Below are 14,870 nucleotides of genomic sequence, written 5' to 3' on the forward strand. Positions count from 1 at the left end.
GTTCATGAAACTCAAGCTAAACAACAGAACTGGTCCGTTAGTGAAGCCTTAGCCCAGATTATACTTCATGGACATGGACAGCTGAAGACCCGAGTAATCATTCCTGTTATATCTCCTTGACCTCCGATTGTGTGGTTGTGTGGATGAAAAAACAGTCAGGCATGGGTACTGTCAGATGACAAAATTTACATCACTGGAACCCGAGCAGAACCTAACGGACTCGCAGACGCGGAAAGTATAATTCCTGCTTCAGACAAGCCTACACAGACGCTCACTGAACCTAAAAAATGGGATTTAGTACCTAAACCTACCCGTGAACAAAAGCAAAAAAGGTGAAAAATGCAAAACACAAAGTTTACAAGTGGTTTCCTTACTGACACACTTGTGATTTACTCCACTGTCATCCTTCAACCTTGTGGACTTTGTAGCTTTTAGAGGAGGACTGTTATCTCTCAGCATCCAGTATTGCTGCAGGCTGTGCCTTAATGCACAGCCAAAGAAAACCCTCTGTGACAGCAGAGGTATGTGATAGAACTACAGTAACTGACACCCTGGGTTGAGACAGGCTTGGAAATAATTTCTCATCAATTTAAAATTTGTAAACCTCATTGCTACTCTTTGCTATTAAAACTATTCAGTTGAAAGTGAAAGTTTCCTACTTTCCATGTGAGCACCAGCCAGATCAGTCAGACAATCAGCAGTGGGCATACACAAAAAGGAAGTGGAAGGGAAAAAAAAGAATAGCCTCCGGAGGGATAAACAAAGCTGCTCTTATTTACCTTTGGCAGGTGACCATGGTGTACGCCTCAAAATGCACTCTGTGGTGTCATATATCAGTAGATCCTGTTATGCATTGGGTTTTTTTTTGTGTCCTTTAGATAACTTGTTATTCCTTTGATCTCTTTTTTTTCTAATGTACAGTTGCAAAACTGTTTAAGAATCTTTTCTTTTCTTGTATTTCTTACTCCCTGGCATTAGGTCACAATGTTACTCTCTCATCGCATTCTCTCACCCTCCTCCTCTCCTGCCTTGCCACCATCGCTTCACAGATTCCACCACACACATGCAATTACCCGACCGTCTCTGCTCCTTTCTCTTGTGTCTACCACTGAGGTCACAGTCTGGGTTTTCTTTCCTCAAGCAACACAGCCGTGCTTCCCCATGACTGTAACTCCAGCTCTGCCTGCAACTCTAGACCCCAGCTATAGTCAGGTCATCTGACGACGAGACAACGGTAAACCTCCCGGTCACGCGCTTAGACACGCTTTGCACATTCAGTCATGTACTGTGTGGACTGAATCAATGCAATCGCATAGTCCAAACCTGCAGCACATATTCCATATCTCTAAACAGACTGGGATGGCGTGTAAGGCTGGGCTTCAGTGTGACTCTGAGGTAAATTAAACAAATCCTGAAATAAATACTCTGGGAAGAGATGTTTTTCTTGTGGTTTATCTTGGGGAACACAGCCCTTTGTTTTTGCGTTAGCAGCGAGGAGCTAAAGGAGAACTGTTGGGGTCCTGTGCTGCCGAGGTTCACGTCATTATCAATGTAGATCTGCGCTGGCTGTACGGAGCGGGACTCGGGCGTTTGAAGCAGGAGGGCTTTACAGGGAGACAGTCATCTCTCTCACGCGGGGAGAGCCAGACTCTCAACTGTCTCCTCTGAAAATTGGATTTCTATCCCCTGAGATTAGGATCAGGCTTCCCTTGCTCCACTGTGGCTCTATTAGAAAAACATGCCGCCCTCTGAGGCCAGGAGAAGCTTGCAGCAAAAACCTCGTCATCATACTGGTGACCTTTGACCTTCTAGGACTAGCCATAGTACTGATCTCACACCAGGATGGCTTTCCCCTAAGAGTCTGTCTGTCTGTCTGCCTGAAGGGTTGGTCCACATGCAGCTGCAGGTGTCATCCATTTGACATGCACCCCCCCCCCCTTGCCAAGCCTAAGGAGAGTGACAATCACTGCAGAGGAGGACAAAGGAGTATCTGTCTTCACTGAGACGAGCAAGCATGAACACTCCTCTCAATATGTCATTTACATGCCCACACAACAGCTTCTCAAACCACATGTATAACACCGGTATTAACTATCAACTATTGTTAGGCTTTGCCGGTGCAGGATAATGTCAACATGCAATATGACACTGGTATCAGCAGCTGATAAAACAGTGTTTAATGTAACGCAGCCAGGATTTCGGAATCTGGAGAAGAAAACCCGGATCCATCTGGAAAAATATGGGTTTCTTGTATAAACAGAAATATTTTTTTTTGTCATTGGTATAAATTTCAGGATTTCACGGCTCATTTGAAACTTAACAAACACAAACGATCGCTTAAAAACGTCAAATGTACATGTCTGTAGACATACCAAAAAAAAGATATTTGTTTACCGTGCTTAAAGTTTTGTTGGTGTGCTGGTTAAAGTCAAGCTAATGTTAACCATTACACTGTATAGAAACTTAAATCTCCTTTCTGCTAATATTTTTCTTTTTTTTTTGTGGTAAATACAAACACAAAAATACTTTTGTCCATCAATAGTTGCACAAACATTTAGTTACAGAGAAAAGCACTTTATTAAACAGACTGCACCCTACTTCCCCAGCACTCAACAGGAAATATTACTGGTCTCTAAGCATTTAGATGCTAAAGGGAGAGGTAAGTAACCATGCTTGGTGGAGACCAAAATAAGAGCAACAATTCACATTTACCCACTTGCACACATTCATCCAGTGCTTCCTTTATGCTAAGGTGCCCTGTCTAACATTCACACGCACACTCTGGTTGATGCACTCAAGGCTCAGTATCTCGCCCAAGGATCCTGCAAAACATAGACTGGAAGTGTCAGGGATTAATCCACCGACCTTTCAACCTGTAGGTGACCCGCTCTACCACCTGAGCCACAACTGCTCCAAAAAAAGAGAATGATTATTAGAAAAACATAAAGAGTTAATGGAAAGAGTTAATTCAATTCAATTTTCAATTCAATTTTATTTATATAGCGCCAAATCACAACAAAAGTCGCCTCAAGGCGCTTCATAGATACAGAGAAAAACCCAACAATCATATGACCCCTTATGAGCAAGCACTTTGGCGACAGTGGGAAGGAAAAACTCCCTTTTAACAGGAAGAAACCTCCGGCAGAACCAGGCTCAGGGAGGGGCGGAAGGGAGGAAGACAGGATAAAAGACATGCTGTGGAAATAAAAGACATGCTGTGGAAGTTAAAAGCTCACTTTGGAGGCAATGGTATTTTGAAGCTTCCAGCACAGCCAAGGGTCTTCCAGGACAAGGCTTCCCTTTCAGTCACACTGGTTAATATATATGAATACATATAAGTTAAAATGATGAAAAGCTAAATCATTGTCAAGTGATGGCCTGTATTTTTTTCCTTAGCTCTATGCATCGCCAAGCTAAAGCCTGCTCAAATCTGATGGGAATCAAGGTGGACTATTAAACACAACCAGAGAACTTCCAGTACCAAAAATCTTGTCGCTTGCCTAATGCTTCTGTGTACTCACACGCAAATATCTCCTGACATTGATTCTTTCCACATCATCTGAGACTTGCCATTCATCATCACTAAACTTGACAGTCCATCCATCCACCCACCAGATTTCAAATAATGAAATATTTAAAGAGATGGACACAAAATAAACATACAGCTGCAATTCATTATACACGGTCTGAGATTTACATGTTTCCATGTTGCAGAAGTACCTCTGCAACCAGCATTTTCCCTGACTACAGACACATGAGATGTTCTGCCTGTAGGGCATTGGTATTCTCCTGGAGGTGTCTGTCATTTGTCATTTAATCCTGTGGTCAGACCCTGTGTTCTCAGAGGAAAAAGAAAAGAAACAAGTATCTGATTGATGAGTCATGAATCTGAGTCAGCAAGATAAAGTCCATATGGCTTTGTGCAGTTTCGGGCATATGGACTGTCTCTCTGCCTTTCTTCTCTCTCTTTCGATGATCAATCATCATCAATCTGCAGAAAACCTTGGCTTCTGTCAGTTCAGTGCCAACTCAACAAATGCAGCAGAATTAAGCAATCTATAACTTTTCTTATCCACATCTGAGGAACTGCAACAACATCAACAATTCTTTGGCAGCACTATAAATACAACGCAATCTCCCTAAACAATAAAGAGAATGGAGTCAAACAGACTAGCCAATTGACACAGAGATCCAACAGAAACATCCAGTGACGGGTAATATATCACAATACAAAATACTGCAATGAAAATACAGAATGAGATCCGGTAGAACTCGCAGGACGGCAGTCTTGATGATATTAAGATCCCAGATGCTAGCACGGGGAAACATCCATGGAAGGAAAGGAATGTTCAAAGTTAGTGCCTTCGAAAATCTCTGGTGTCACCTTTGATCTGGCTGTGTCGTTAAAGTTTCCGAAATATTTTCTTACAATAAAAGTGGAAATTATTGTTTGACGGGTTAAATCAGTGACCTCAGTCTGGAGGCAAGGCTGCCAAGCTGCACTAGCACTGTGGGGGAAGTATGGGAAATAAGCTTTCTACATATTCTCTATTATCTTATTATCTTTGTTGTGATGCCAAAGCAGTCTTTCCGCTTACTCTTCCACTCCTTATTAATGTCAGTACCAGTGAGGGTCTTTCCCGACCACAAGTGTCAGCTAAATACCTCAAATCTACCATCGAGCGCTCTGTGTCTCATTTAGTCCATGTCTTCTGGCCCTGCAGGGCACTGACTTCACTTATGAAAACATGACTTCCCAGCTGCTTGTTTTCCCCGAGTCTTCTCACGAGGAGGAGAAAACTGAGCTCAGCCAGTCAGCAACAAACGGCACCTCGAGCGAGACCTCAACAGTAGAGATACTTTGTTCCCTCTGGCTTGTGTTTTGGTTTGGCCCTGGTTCCAAGGACTTGCAAAACAATATTTGAACACTGATGTCTTTTTTGCGAAATTCCAAGATAACTTTCATACTGGTCTACAGATGTGTTTCATACTTGGAGCTTCTTATTGTGGTGACGTGTGCACATAGTATACCTGTACCACTGAGTTAGCAGCAATACCAAAATAATAACTTCTTGGTTTGTAGAAAATTACTGAAATTAAGAGCTTTGAATTTCTATAATGTGGACTAATTTGATGCATAAAAAATGAGAAAAAAAAAAGAAATCGGATCAAGCATTTAATTCTAACTGCAATGCTAGCAATATCCAAAAGGCAGATACTCACAGATATAATAATACTCTCTGCCAGGGCGAAACTCAAAGCCTAAGGAGAAGGGCGTAAAGAGCTGGAATTTCTCTGAGAACTTGAGCGGTCCGTTTGGCGACAGAGGCCTGTTGCACTCCCAACGCTTGAAGCCCTTGGAGTTGTGGTCGCATGAGCTGTAGCCGTCGTAGTTCACCATGTAGAGGACGTAGCGCTCTGCTCGATCATCAGCAACTGGGCCGATGTAGTGCGGACAGTAGATGTCAAGGTAGTCATTGATGCAGACGTCGATGTGGTAGTCACCCCGGTAGAATCTGGAAGGAACAGAAGAAACATAACCGCCATGAGTGTTAAAAGACAGACATAGCTGCAGGGTCTGAAAAGCGAAGCCAGTACGGAAGGGCTTTGAAACCTGCATTCTTGTTAATGGGCACCTTGGGGCAATACAGCTGGTGGGTGGTGGTGGGGGGAAATAAGGCTTCCTGTCCTATAGAAATCCATGGGAAAAAGACCCTCAGCCTCAACCTCTCAACACTTTCCTGATGAGTTAATGGGCTCAGTCACTCATTTTGGGTCATGAATAAAGTCCATTCTGTACATTTTGGTCATTCTAAGAGCGAGAAAGAAGGACTGTCCACGATATGCACACTGGCTATCGACTTGTGGTTGAAAAGTCATTACTCAGTAAGTATGCGGTTTCACAATCAGATCCAACACTCCCTTGACATGTTTCAAAACACCAAGATGACTATAGTGAAAACATCTCGTTTCTTCATAATAGGATGTTACTAATCAGTTGGTGACATTACTGTAACTGCTGTCTGTGGTTTAATGTGGGAGCCTTTATTCAGGCAGGTAAAGCGTCAGTTTTATTTTTTCACCTGCAACAATATTTATAAACCCCACTGGGATTTTTACCAGGCCCAAACCTTCAAGGTTAAGTCCCTGATTCCATAATAAAGAAAAAAAGCCAACTGTGCAAATGTTATCTGAGGAATATTTTAGTGTCAAATCCTGAACCACATTTGGCATACATGACTGAAAAAAAAGCAAGACTTTTTGGAATATTTGTCTTTATAATCAAGAGTGAGGGCAGGTTTTATGTTGCAGCAATAATGCCACCATACTTGGTTTATTATTGGCTGTAATGATTGTTCTGCACATTTACATGAAGAGATGATTCCCCTGGCAACATCATACAAAGTGTGACTACTGGTCTTGACCTTTCAAATCATGTATTTGCCTAATGAAGATACACTGAGCATGCATGCTCTCTGCAGCTGCCTGGTTTGTGCTGTTCTTCACATTTAACATTCAGATCCCCTGAAGCAGTGCTTTGCTAAAGGGTACACCAGGAGCAGCTGTTTAAGTGTGCAGGAAGTTATTTATTGATTTGTTTGGGGAGTCTCTACCCATCATGTTCACCGATGATGCGTTTCCCTAAAGAGTTGTGAATACAGCAATACCTGATGACAAGTGGTGAAAAGTTGGGCAACTCAACAAGGCCACAGCTGAAGAAAAAGTGCTCAGGCTGGACCGTCAAAAAGATGCACGCAGGCTCTGGTTTTGTTTACATGATCTCATCATGTCAGCCTTAATCATCCCCAGCATCTTGTGAGATTCAACTGAGTTCGTCCGCAAGGCACCCGCCTGAGCAGAAAGCTCTCCTGACACATGCTAGTCACTCCTAAGCCATATATCAATGTTAGTACTCAGCAGCAATGACTTATGCTGGAGCTGAAATTAAAGTCCCCTAGCATTACAGGACTAATCCCCCTGGTTAGCATGTGCCTTTTGCAGCGCTAAGAGGATCCCTGCGTAGAATACGATTTTCATTAGCTCCAATATGACAGCATGATGTAGGAGCCCCTTGTGGAATCTGTGAGTCTGAGAAAACGAGGCCTGTTCTCAAGCCTCGCCTTGAAACAGCCCCTTGTGTTTACTGTACACCGAGTGGACACAAGAAGTGGGGAAAAAGTATAATAGCGACATATGCCAGGTATTCATTCCTGAGGAGAGCTATTGGAAACATATATTCCCATAGGCGCCGTATAAGGTTGCATTTCTGAGGCTTTTAGCGGAGACAGATTAGGCTTGGACAGCCGGCTGGATGTGTCTCTATAGCTGCTAATGGCCCGCGGTTCAGTATCACTGACATACTGCGGATGTCTTCAATACTCCACCTCTGTTCATTGACACAGCGAGGACCGTCAGGGGAGATGGGGCCAGAGACCGTGCTGGAGCATGCGGCAGGCTGATGATCCGATATGGGTGAACTCGCCAGAGCACCGTAGGGGGTTTTCTATCCTGACTTTTCACAGGCCCTCACTGGCCACAGATCACATATTATGCCTGTCTCTGCTCCTCACCGAGGGAATGGGAAAACCAATCAGCTGATCTGCGGCCAGGTGAGACAGACAAGGAGGGTTTTAGATGCAGCTGTTGCTACTGACACGTACACGAGCAGCATAAAGGGACGTGTGTGCTCGCCGTGGCCTGCCGGGGGTATCAGGTTGTCGTTACAGATTGTAAATGTGCTGCAGGATTAGTGGCCAGCCCACTGGGCTTGCAAGGGCCACAAATGAGTGGATGTGTGTGTATGCATGATAGCGGGGTGTGTGGGTGTCTTGTGGCACCGTCGGCCATATTCTAATCTTTTTCTCTCTCTAATTATAGTCTGGTCAAATGTGAAACCAAAGCCTTGTTTTCTCTCCCAGTTTTTTCCCCCCTCGAGCACCAGCTGAGCGCTTTGGCAGTCTCAGCATGGCCTCCCCGCGCCTTAGTTTCAGACTCGCTTGCTGATATTATGACTACCAGGGGTCAGCCGGCTCCACAGTATCATGTCCTCAGCCAGAAGCACAGTGGGATAGACTGCTTTGTCCTGTGTCTTTACAAAGCTGTAAACTATAGCTGTGCCCCTGTAAGTGTCAGAGGCTGTCAATCAAACACGACCCCAGAGTAACAGCTAAGATTAGTCAGGATTAAAAAGAGTTTCTAACTAATTCCTTTGTGAAAGAAAAGAGGAGAAAGTTTGTGAAAGTGACAGTGACCCTACTCGGGCTTGAGTATTTGTTTCCAGATACATCCGGATCATGTCTGAAGAGGGGCCAGAGTTTACTTCAAGCATCAGCAAGCGTGGTAAAATTAGTCTCCAGTGACTGATTTGCTTTCACTTCACTTCTTCAGTGCTTAAGTGCAGGGGAATCAAAACAACAAGTTCACTCGGGATGTTAGATTCCACACTTTTTTAAAGCTTTTTAAACAGCATTTAGAATAAACTGGAGCTACTTTATCCAAGTGAAACTGTTCTTGGATATAAACTGTAAGACTTTATGCAAGAATAAGTTTCTCTTGAAATTTGAAAGTTTAAACACTGCATACATCATCTCCTCTTTATTGGAGTGGAAGCACAACTATTACTTCTGATGGCTGCATCCAGCAGGATAAGGTGCCACGTAACAAAGCTCATATCATCTCAAACCAGTTTGCTGAACACAACAATGAGTTCACTGTCCTCAAATGGCCTCCACAGTCACCAAATCCCCAATAGAGCACCTGTGGGATGTGGTGGAACAGGAGATTCTCATTATGGATGTGCAGCTGACAAATCTGCAGCCACCATGTGACGCTGTCATGTGAGTTAGGAGCAGAACCTCTGAGGAATCTTTCCAGCACCTTGTTGAAGCTTTGCCATGAAAACTTAAGGCAAAAAGGGGTCCAAGACAGTACTAGCAAGGTGTAACTAATGAAGTGTCCCATGGGTGTATGTAGTCCAGAAAATGTCTTGATTTCTCTTCAATAATCAATCAAGAAATGTTCTTTTTCACTTCAATAATCCAGTTGAACATAAATCTAGCACACGGTGATAAATTTTTACATTTAGATGTTGTAAGAAGCTGCTCACACGGCTTTCTTGCTAAACTTTTTCCTGCAAGAAATTCAGTTGAAATTTCTGCAACAAACCACAGTGTTACAGTGACACAACACTTGGGCTGTAAATCACAGTCCGACAGCACTGTGTGACATTATGTGAGCCAAACAATGTGACAATAAGAAAATGTGCTTCAGTCATCAGGGCAGCTACAACGACAGAGAAGAGCCACCCTCGAGACAATGCTGCACTTTAAATGCTGGGTGTAAAACTATGCTGGAGTTCACATGCCGCTCGCTGGAACGGCTGTCTGAATTCTGCCCAAAGCTTCCAGCCATAAAAGATCAATACAGGCTATTTATTATAGGGTGCTTCTCAAATGATCTGGAAAGTTTGCAATAAATAAACTAGAAAGATATTGCATGGAATAGGGATTAGGGAGGGTGGGGTGTCAAAACATTCCTCAGACACCTGGGTCGGGGAGAGGATTTGTTGCGGCACCTTTATCTCTCTCAGTTTTGGCTTTTATTCACAGCCCATGATCGATCAACAGCTGTTGGTGAAACCATTCACGATTTAATCTTGACATATTTCTTTTTGGCAAAAAATGTACTCTAAGCAGAGAGAGGGTGCCCTCTGAAACAGCGTGCACCCCTGCCTGCCTGTAAATGTAGTTTGAATGACCGGTTTCTTACTCGTGTCTTGGATGCGCTTCTCTCTGCTGCTCGTTTACGGTCAGACTGTGAAACACAGGATTGGATTCTAGCTCCGAGCAGAGCCAAACACGTGCTGCGAAAAGCGGGCTGCATATGGACTGTAGGTGTTTACTGCGAAAGACGATAAAATGCGGGGTGAGAGAAGCGAGAGCGCCAGCAGATGAGCCAGATGTTTGCCAGATGGAGGCTGTACGGACGTTTTTGAGTGGCACAAGTGAAATATTGATAAGACGCAGAGCCATAAATGCACCGGCAGACCCGCGATGTAGTGGAATAAATGAAATTACAGCCCTTGCTGCCTTCGGGTTTCTTCTTTTAACCAAAGTCTGTCTCCTGCTGATCTCTGCTCTGATCTCTACTTCATCTAACTTAAGACTAGAAGGACCCCCATTCTGGGCTGGACTGAAGCGTGTGAAAGAAACTTTTCTTTTTCTTTTACCCAGCTAAAAAGCCTCAACTGCTTTCTCAGTCACCAGCAATAGGGTTTCTTCATTTTCATCAAAAAAAGATTTATTCATCTGTTTTTCTAAATGGCTTTGTTGTTATAGGCTATTTAGTGAGTCATTAAGCCTTCACAGGGCTGATCGAGGCAATTTCAACAGTTATGTTTTTCCTTTTGCTGTTGCTCTGAGCAGCGGGAGGTGTCGAAGGCTGAACAAGGCTTCGGGGTTTGATAGCAGGAGGCAGAAAGAACGATTAGACCTTAGCAGAAAAAAAAAAATTCTGGTTCAACAGTTCAGTATTAGTTATAAATGTGTCATAATGAGCCATTAACAAAACAAAAGCACCTTAGTCCATTTGTCTTAGGGATTAATGATCCCCGATTGGCTGAATTACTCATGCCCAGTTAGAGGGGTTTAATCAATGAATCAGTAACCGGAGCTCTTAACAAAGCACACATCTATGGATAATCCCTCTTTTCAGTCAGCTCTCCCACTTTGTTTGCTTTCTCTATCCCCATCTGGTGTGTTTGTGTCACTCCGTGGCCTGGCACAGGTAGGGAATGGTCGAGCCAGATTAGAGAGAAACCACAACACAGAGAGAGAGCGAGAGGTGGAGGAAGGGTGTGAAAACAGGAAAGAAAACAAGAAAAGGTGCCTTTGCACTATTCAGATTTTTTCATATCTATTGCATTAAAGGTTTGATTTCTTTCTCTGTGACAAACAACGGTGCTCACCAATCTCTAGAAGAACGTTGTTTGCTTTTGCTTTTCTCCCATATTACAAAGCTTTTTTTTTTTGTTCCAGGAAGCATTGAAGGAAAGTCTTGAGAAACAGCAGGACCGTAAATAAAGCATTACTGTTTTATTTCCCAACATGAGGGTTTTAAATGACGTTTCAGGTCCTCTCTTTGCTGCCAGGAATTATGTTCTGGCAGAGAGTGAGACCTATATGTATTTACTTTTTATTTTATTGCCACGAATAAAAGGAAAGAAAAAAAAACCCCGTCTGCACTCAGGAAGCACCGATTGTGAAAATCTGGGTTGGTATTTGTGTTTAAAATAATTTAACCTATGACTGATGCACTTACTGATGTTTTATTTTTGTTTTTATTCTTTTTTATTCTTCTGTTTGTGCAGTGAAATAAAGAAATCTTCAGTTAAAAGTTTTTCAGTTTTTCATCACTCTGACTTCATCCTGGCTAAATGTCCACAATTATCAGCCACTTACATCAGAAAACATCATCCTATGTCTCAAAAGGCCAATATAAGTCAACTAATGGGCTGATATATCAGTGCATCCCTAGTCTGCACACGTCTCCTTTACCTTCCTCAGAACATATCTCTTTGACATAGTTTAATTCTTTTGGGTCTGAAAAGATGTTTTCTTTAAAACTGAAAAAATGACAGTAAAAACTTTGTAAAAGTAAACCTACAAGAACTAAAACCACCCATCAAAAAGTTCACAACCTCGTGAAGATTTCTTAATGTAGCCACAACCTTGACTGCACAGAAGTTACAGCACTGCCCTGTAGGAAATTCAGAGATAACAAAACAAACTGGAAAGTTCTTGGAGAAACAAAACGGGAAACAGGAGTGAGGACGAGGGAGTAGAGGGGGCAAAGACAGGGAGTGGAGGAAGTGAGGTTAAACAAAAGAAAGGAAGCGGGAGCAAAATGAAAGACGGGAAAATAAACCGAAGTAGTTATCAAAGAAAACAGGGTAAAACAGAAGAGTGGAGGAGGAGAAAATCAAATGGAAGACTGATAAACGGTAAGACCTGATCGGGAAAAAGAAAACAGTAGAAGACGAGTGGAAGGAGGAGAACAGGATAAAGCCGCCCTGTTGTTTTCCTAATGAACACGGTGGGTCACACGAGGGGCAGCTTCCCAGGGTTATTCCACAAAAAGAGAAAAGAAGCAATGCTTTGAGCCCACAGAAACACATGAAGCTCCTGTCACACAAACACTTGAAAGATGCAAATGCAACAACCGCAGAGTGCAGCCCTCACGCTGCTTCTTACTTTTCCACAGAGTCTGTAGTTCCCAGTCGCACCCTCAAGGGGGAGCCCTTAATGGGCCCGATAAGGTCCTGATCATGTAATGTGATGTCACCAGATGGGGTCTGTCCACCCCGTTGCCCTCAGGGTTGGGAGGTCTTGATCGCCCTCCCTCCACCTGTCCAATCATTCACAGCTTTCCGCCTCTGGAAAGTTAAAGCCACCATTACTTAGGTGGCTAATTATATACACACACATCTGTCCATAGACTCACAAACACACTCACATAGGCACAGACTGCATTTAAACACATAATGTGTCTGCCAGAGGGCTCAGGCCGGCTGGGTGCTGACAGCAGAGAGATGGGAAAAATGGAGCCTGTAAAGTATAGACAGTTCCCCGTTTTCTGCTTCTCTTTTTTCTGCTGGGAACAAAACCAGTGGAGGTGAATAATTGGCCTCTGATTGAAAACACATTGCTGCTTGTGGGAAGGCACCTCAGATAGTTCAGAAAGGGAGAACAGAGGCTGGATGAGATGGGAGCAGCGAGAGCGGACAGTTCGTCGTTGGTTCCTGGCGGTCTTGACTGTGTCAACTGCTAACTCGTCCTTCAACGCAGCTGCAGGAGCTCCGACAGACAGACAAGGATCTACGTAAAGCTTCACGTACTCTAACCAAACTTACCACAAAGCTCCTGTCTCTGAGCACTTCATGTACCAGCGCAAACTTTGAGAACAAACTAATTACTAAAGGTGATGCTGAACTCTCAAAATAGTGTTTCCAAGATGTTTTGCAATGTTAAGTTTGCTAAACACGCACACTTTAAATAAAGCCTTATTTTTCACATCTTTAATTTCTTGGAAAGAACTTTATGTTCAATCTAACATTCCTTGGAAAATGGAAAAGCTGGAACCAAGCATGAGACAGGCTACATTTCACATAATGCGACTAATGCAGCATTTTTCCATTAGAGGCCTTGTTTTCCTGGTAAATGCCCACTTATTACAAACTCAACACTCAACAGCCTGAAATTTGCGTTACCCCGATGACCTCAGTGTGATATAATCAGGGTTATTTTCTCTGACTTTACAAAATTCCTCCAGAAGAACAGAACAGCAACATGAAGCGGGGCCTGAAACGCGCCTTTAATTTAAAGTTGTCTCTTCGCAACAATTTAAAAAGGCTCAAACGCGTCAAAGAGAACTCACTGTAGTCACTTTAGCCAACGTCCTCTTTATTAGATTTAGGGAGAAAAAAAATTAAACTTCTGATGTTAAACATAAGACCTAATATTGTGTTTGCTTACTTGACCTAATGAAGCGGGAACCCCAGTGGCCCCTCAGCCCTCCTGCTTCCAGCATCCCTGCCTACATCTCAAGTGCAAATTACCAGAATGTCTCTTAATATCCAAGTAATAATTTATACTAAGATAATTACTCACTATATATATGCTGAATGCAATTCTAGCTTGTGGGCAGATTTCTAATGTGTGCAGCTAATTTGCTGCTCAATATAGAAGTTTAAAAACATAACTTTTTGAGTACTTTTACAGTCTGAGTCCTATATGGGTCTCCTGAAATGAAATATAAAACTCTGATTGATGTTCGTGTGGAGCGATCAGCTGATCGCGAATTATTCCACTTTTAAAACAAGTTGTTGCTGGTCAGACTGCTGCCGAGCGACTCTGAGTGACCCGACCCTTTCAGATGAGTATTTCTGACTGTGCACAAACTGAGTGAGACAAGCGATTCTCCTCCTGTCTTACATGAATGAGGCAGGTTAATTACTGACAGCGCTATTCTGGTGTCAAGGAGGTCAAAGCAGCAATGGAAGCATGGGGTGAGTGTGAGTCAGCACACAGACGCACACACAGCAGGGCTCCATCATTCAGTCAGTGTAAAACCCCAAGGGGCCGACAGAGCGACTCATAAACCCCCTCTGTGCTAAAGATGCTTGTTCAGGTTTCCATGACCGCAGTTTACAGCAACACAGCGCTCCAGCCATGGAATCGCCGCTTTTAACAAACATACCTGAGAGTGTGTGCAAGCAGGCAAACAAGCACTAAACATGAGCGCAGACACACAAGTACTTCTAATGTCACATGACTCCAGGAGGCCCACAGCAGGTTTGGTTAAAATAACCCGGCTAGCATATGTCCCATCAGCACCTGCCCAAGTGGATGGAGGAACAATCTGCGAGGCGCTGCAGATATGGGCACGCGTGTGCACGTGATTCTGGTGGCGAGCACACGGAGTGAGTGTGTGCGCTCGTGCAGGGTTCAGTGGCTGAACATCCCGGGACGCCTCCCGTCAGACGAGACGCTCAGCGTGCTCGGCTGATATCGATCTGACACCTTAGACTCTGAGCTGAGGTCAGGGGTTAGTGACAGCCCATTATTCAGCTTGAGAACCAGTGTTTGGTCAGTGTCTGAGCCCAGGTGACGGCCTGACCTCGCTGTCGTCCATCTTAGAAGCTGCAGAGGGATGGAAGGTGAAGTTTAAAAAGTCTCTTAAAAACGTCAATTCCCCATGAAATGCTTCATGCTTCATTTATTCTGTTTTTTGCTGCTATAGACAGGAGTCCCGCTCTCTCCCCGCCATCTTTGTGTTCTGCAGGCATTTCATTGTCTTCCACTTAATGGGCT

At 43.6% G+C, this 14,870-nt stretch overlaps 1 protein-coding gene across 2 annotated transcripts in view; it reads right to left on the reverse strand.

Annotated features, from left to right (window-relative positions):
- Positions 1–14,870, reverse strand: part of LOC101487687 (ephrin-A5b) — an 87,391-nt gene that overhangs the window by 11,010 nt on the left and 61,511 nt on the right. For both annotated transcript variants that reach the window (XM_004538485.3, XM_004538484.3), the window contains exon 2: positions 5,224–5,516. In XM_004538485.3, coding sequence (XP_004538542.1) covers positions 5,224–5,516 — 293 coding nt within the window. The remainder of the gene's footprint in view (positions 1–5,223; positions 5,517–14,870) is intronic.

The sequence above is a fragment of the Maylandia zebra genome, linkage group LG7 (genome assembly GCF_041146795.1).
Source record: "Maylandia zebra isolate NMK-2024a linkage group LG7, Mzebra_GT3a, whole genome shotgun sequence".
Taxonomy (NCBI): domain Eukaryota; kingdom Metazoa; phylum Chordata; class Actinopteri; order Cichliformes; family Cichlidae; genus Maylandia; species Maylandia zebra.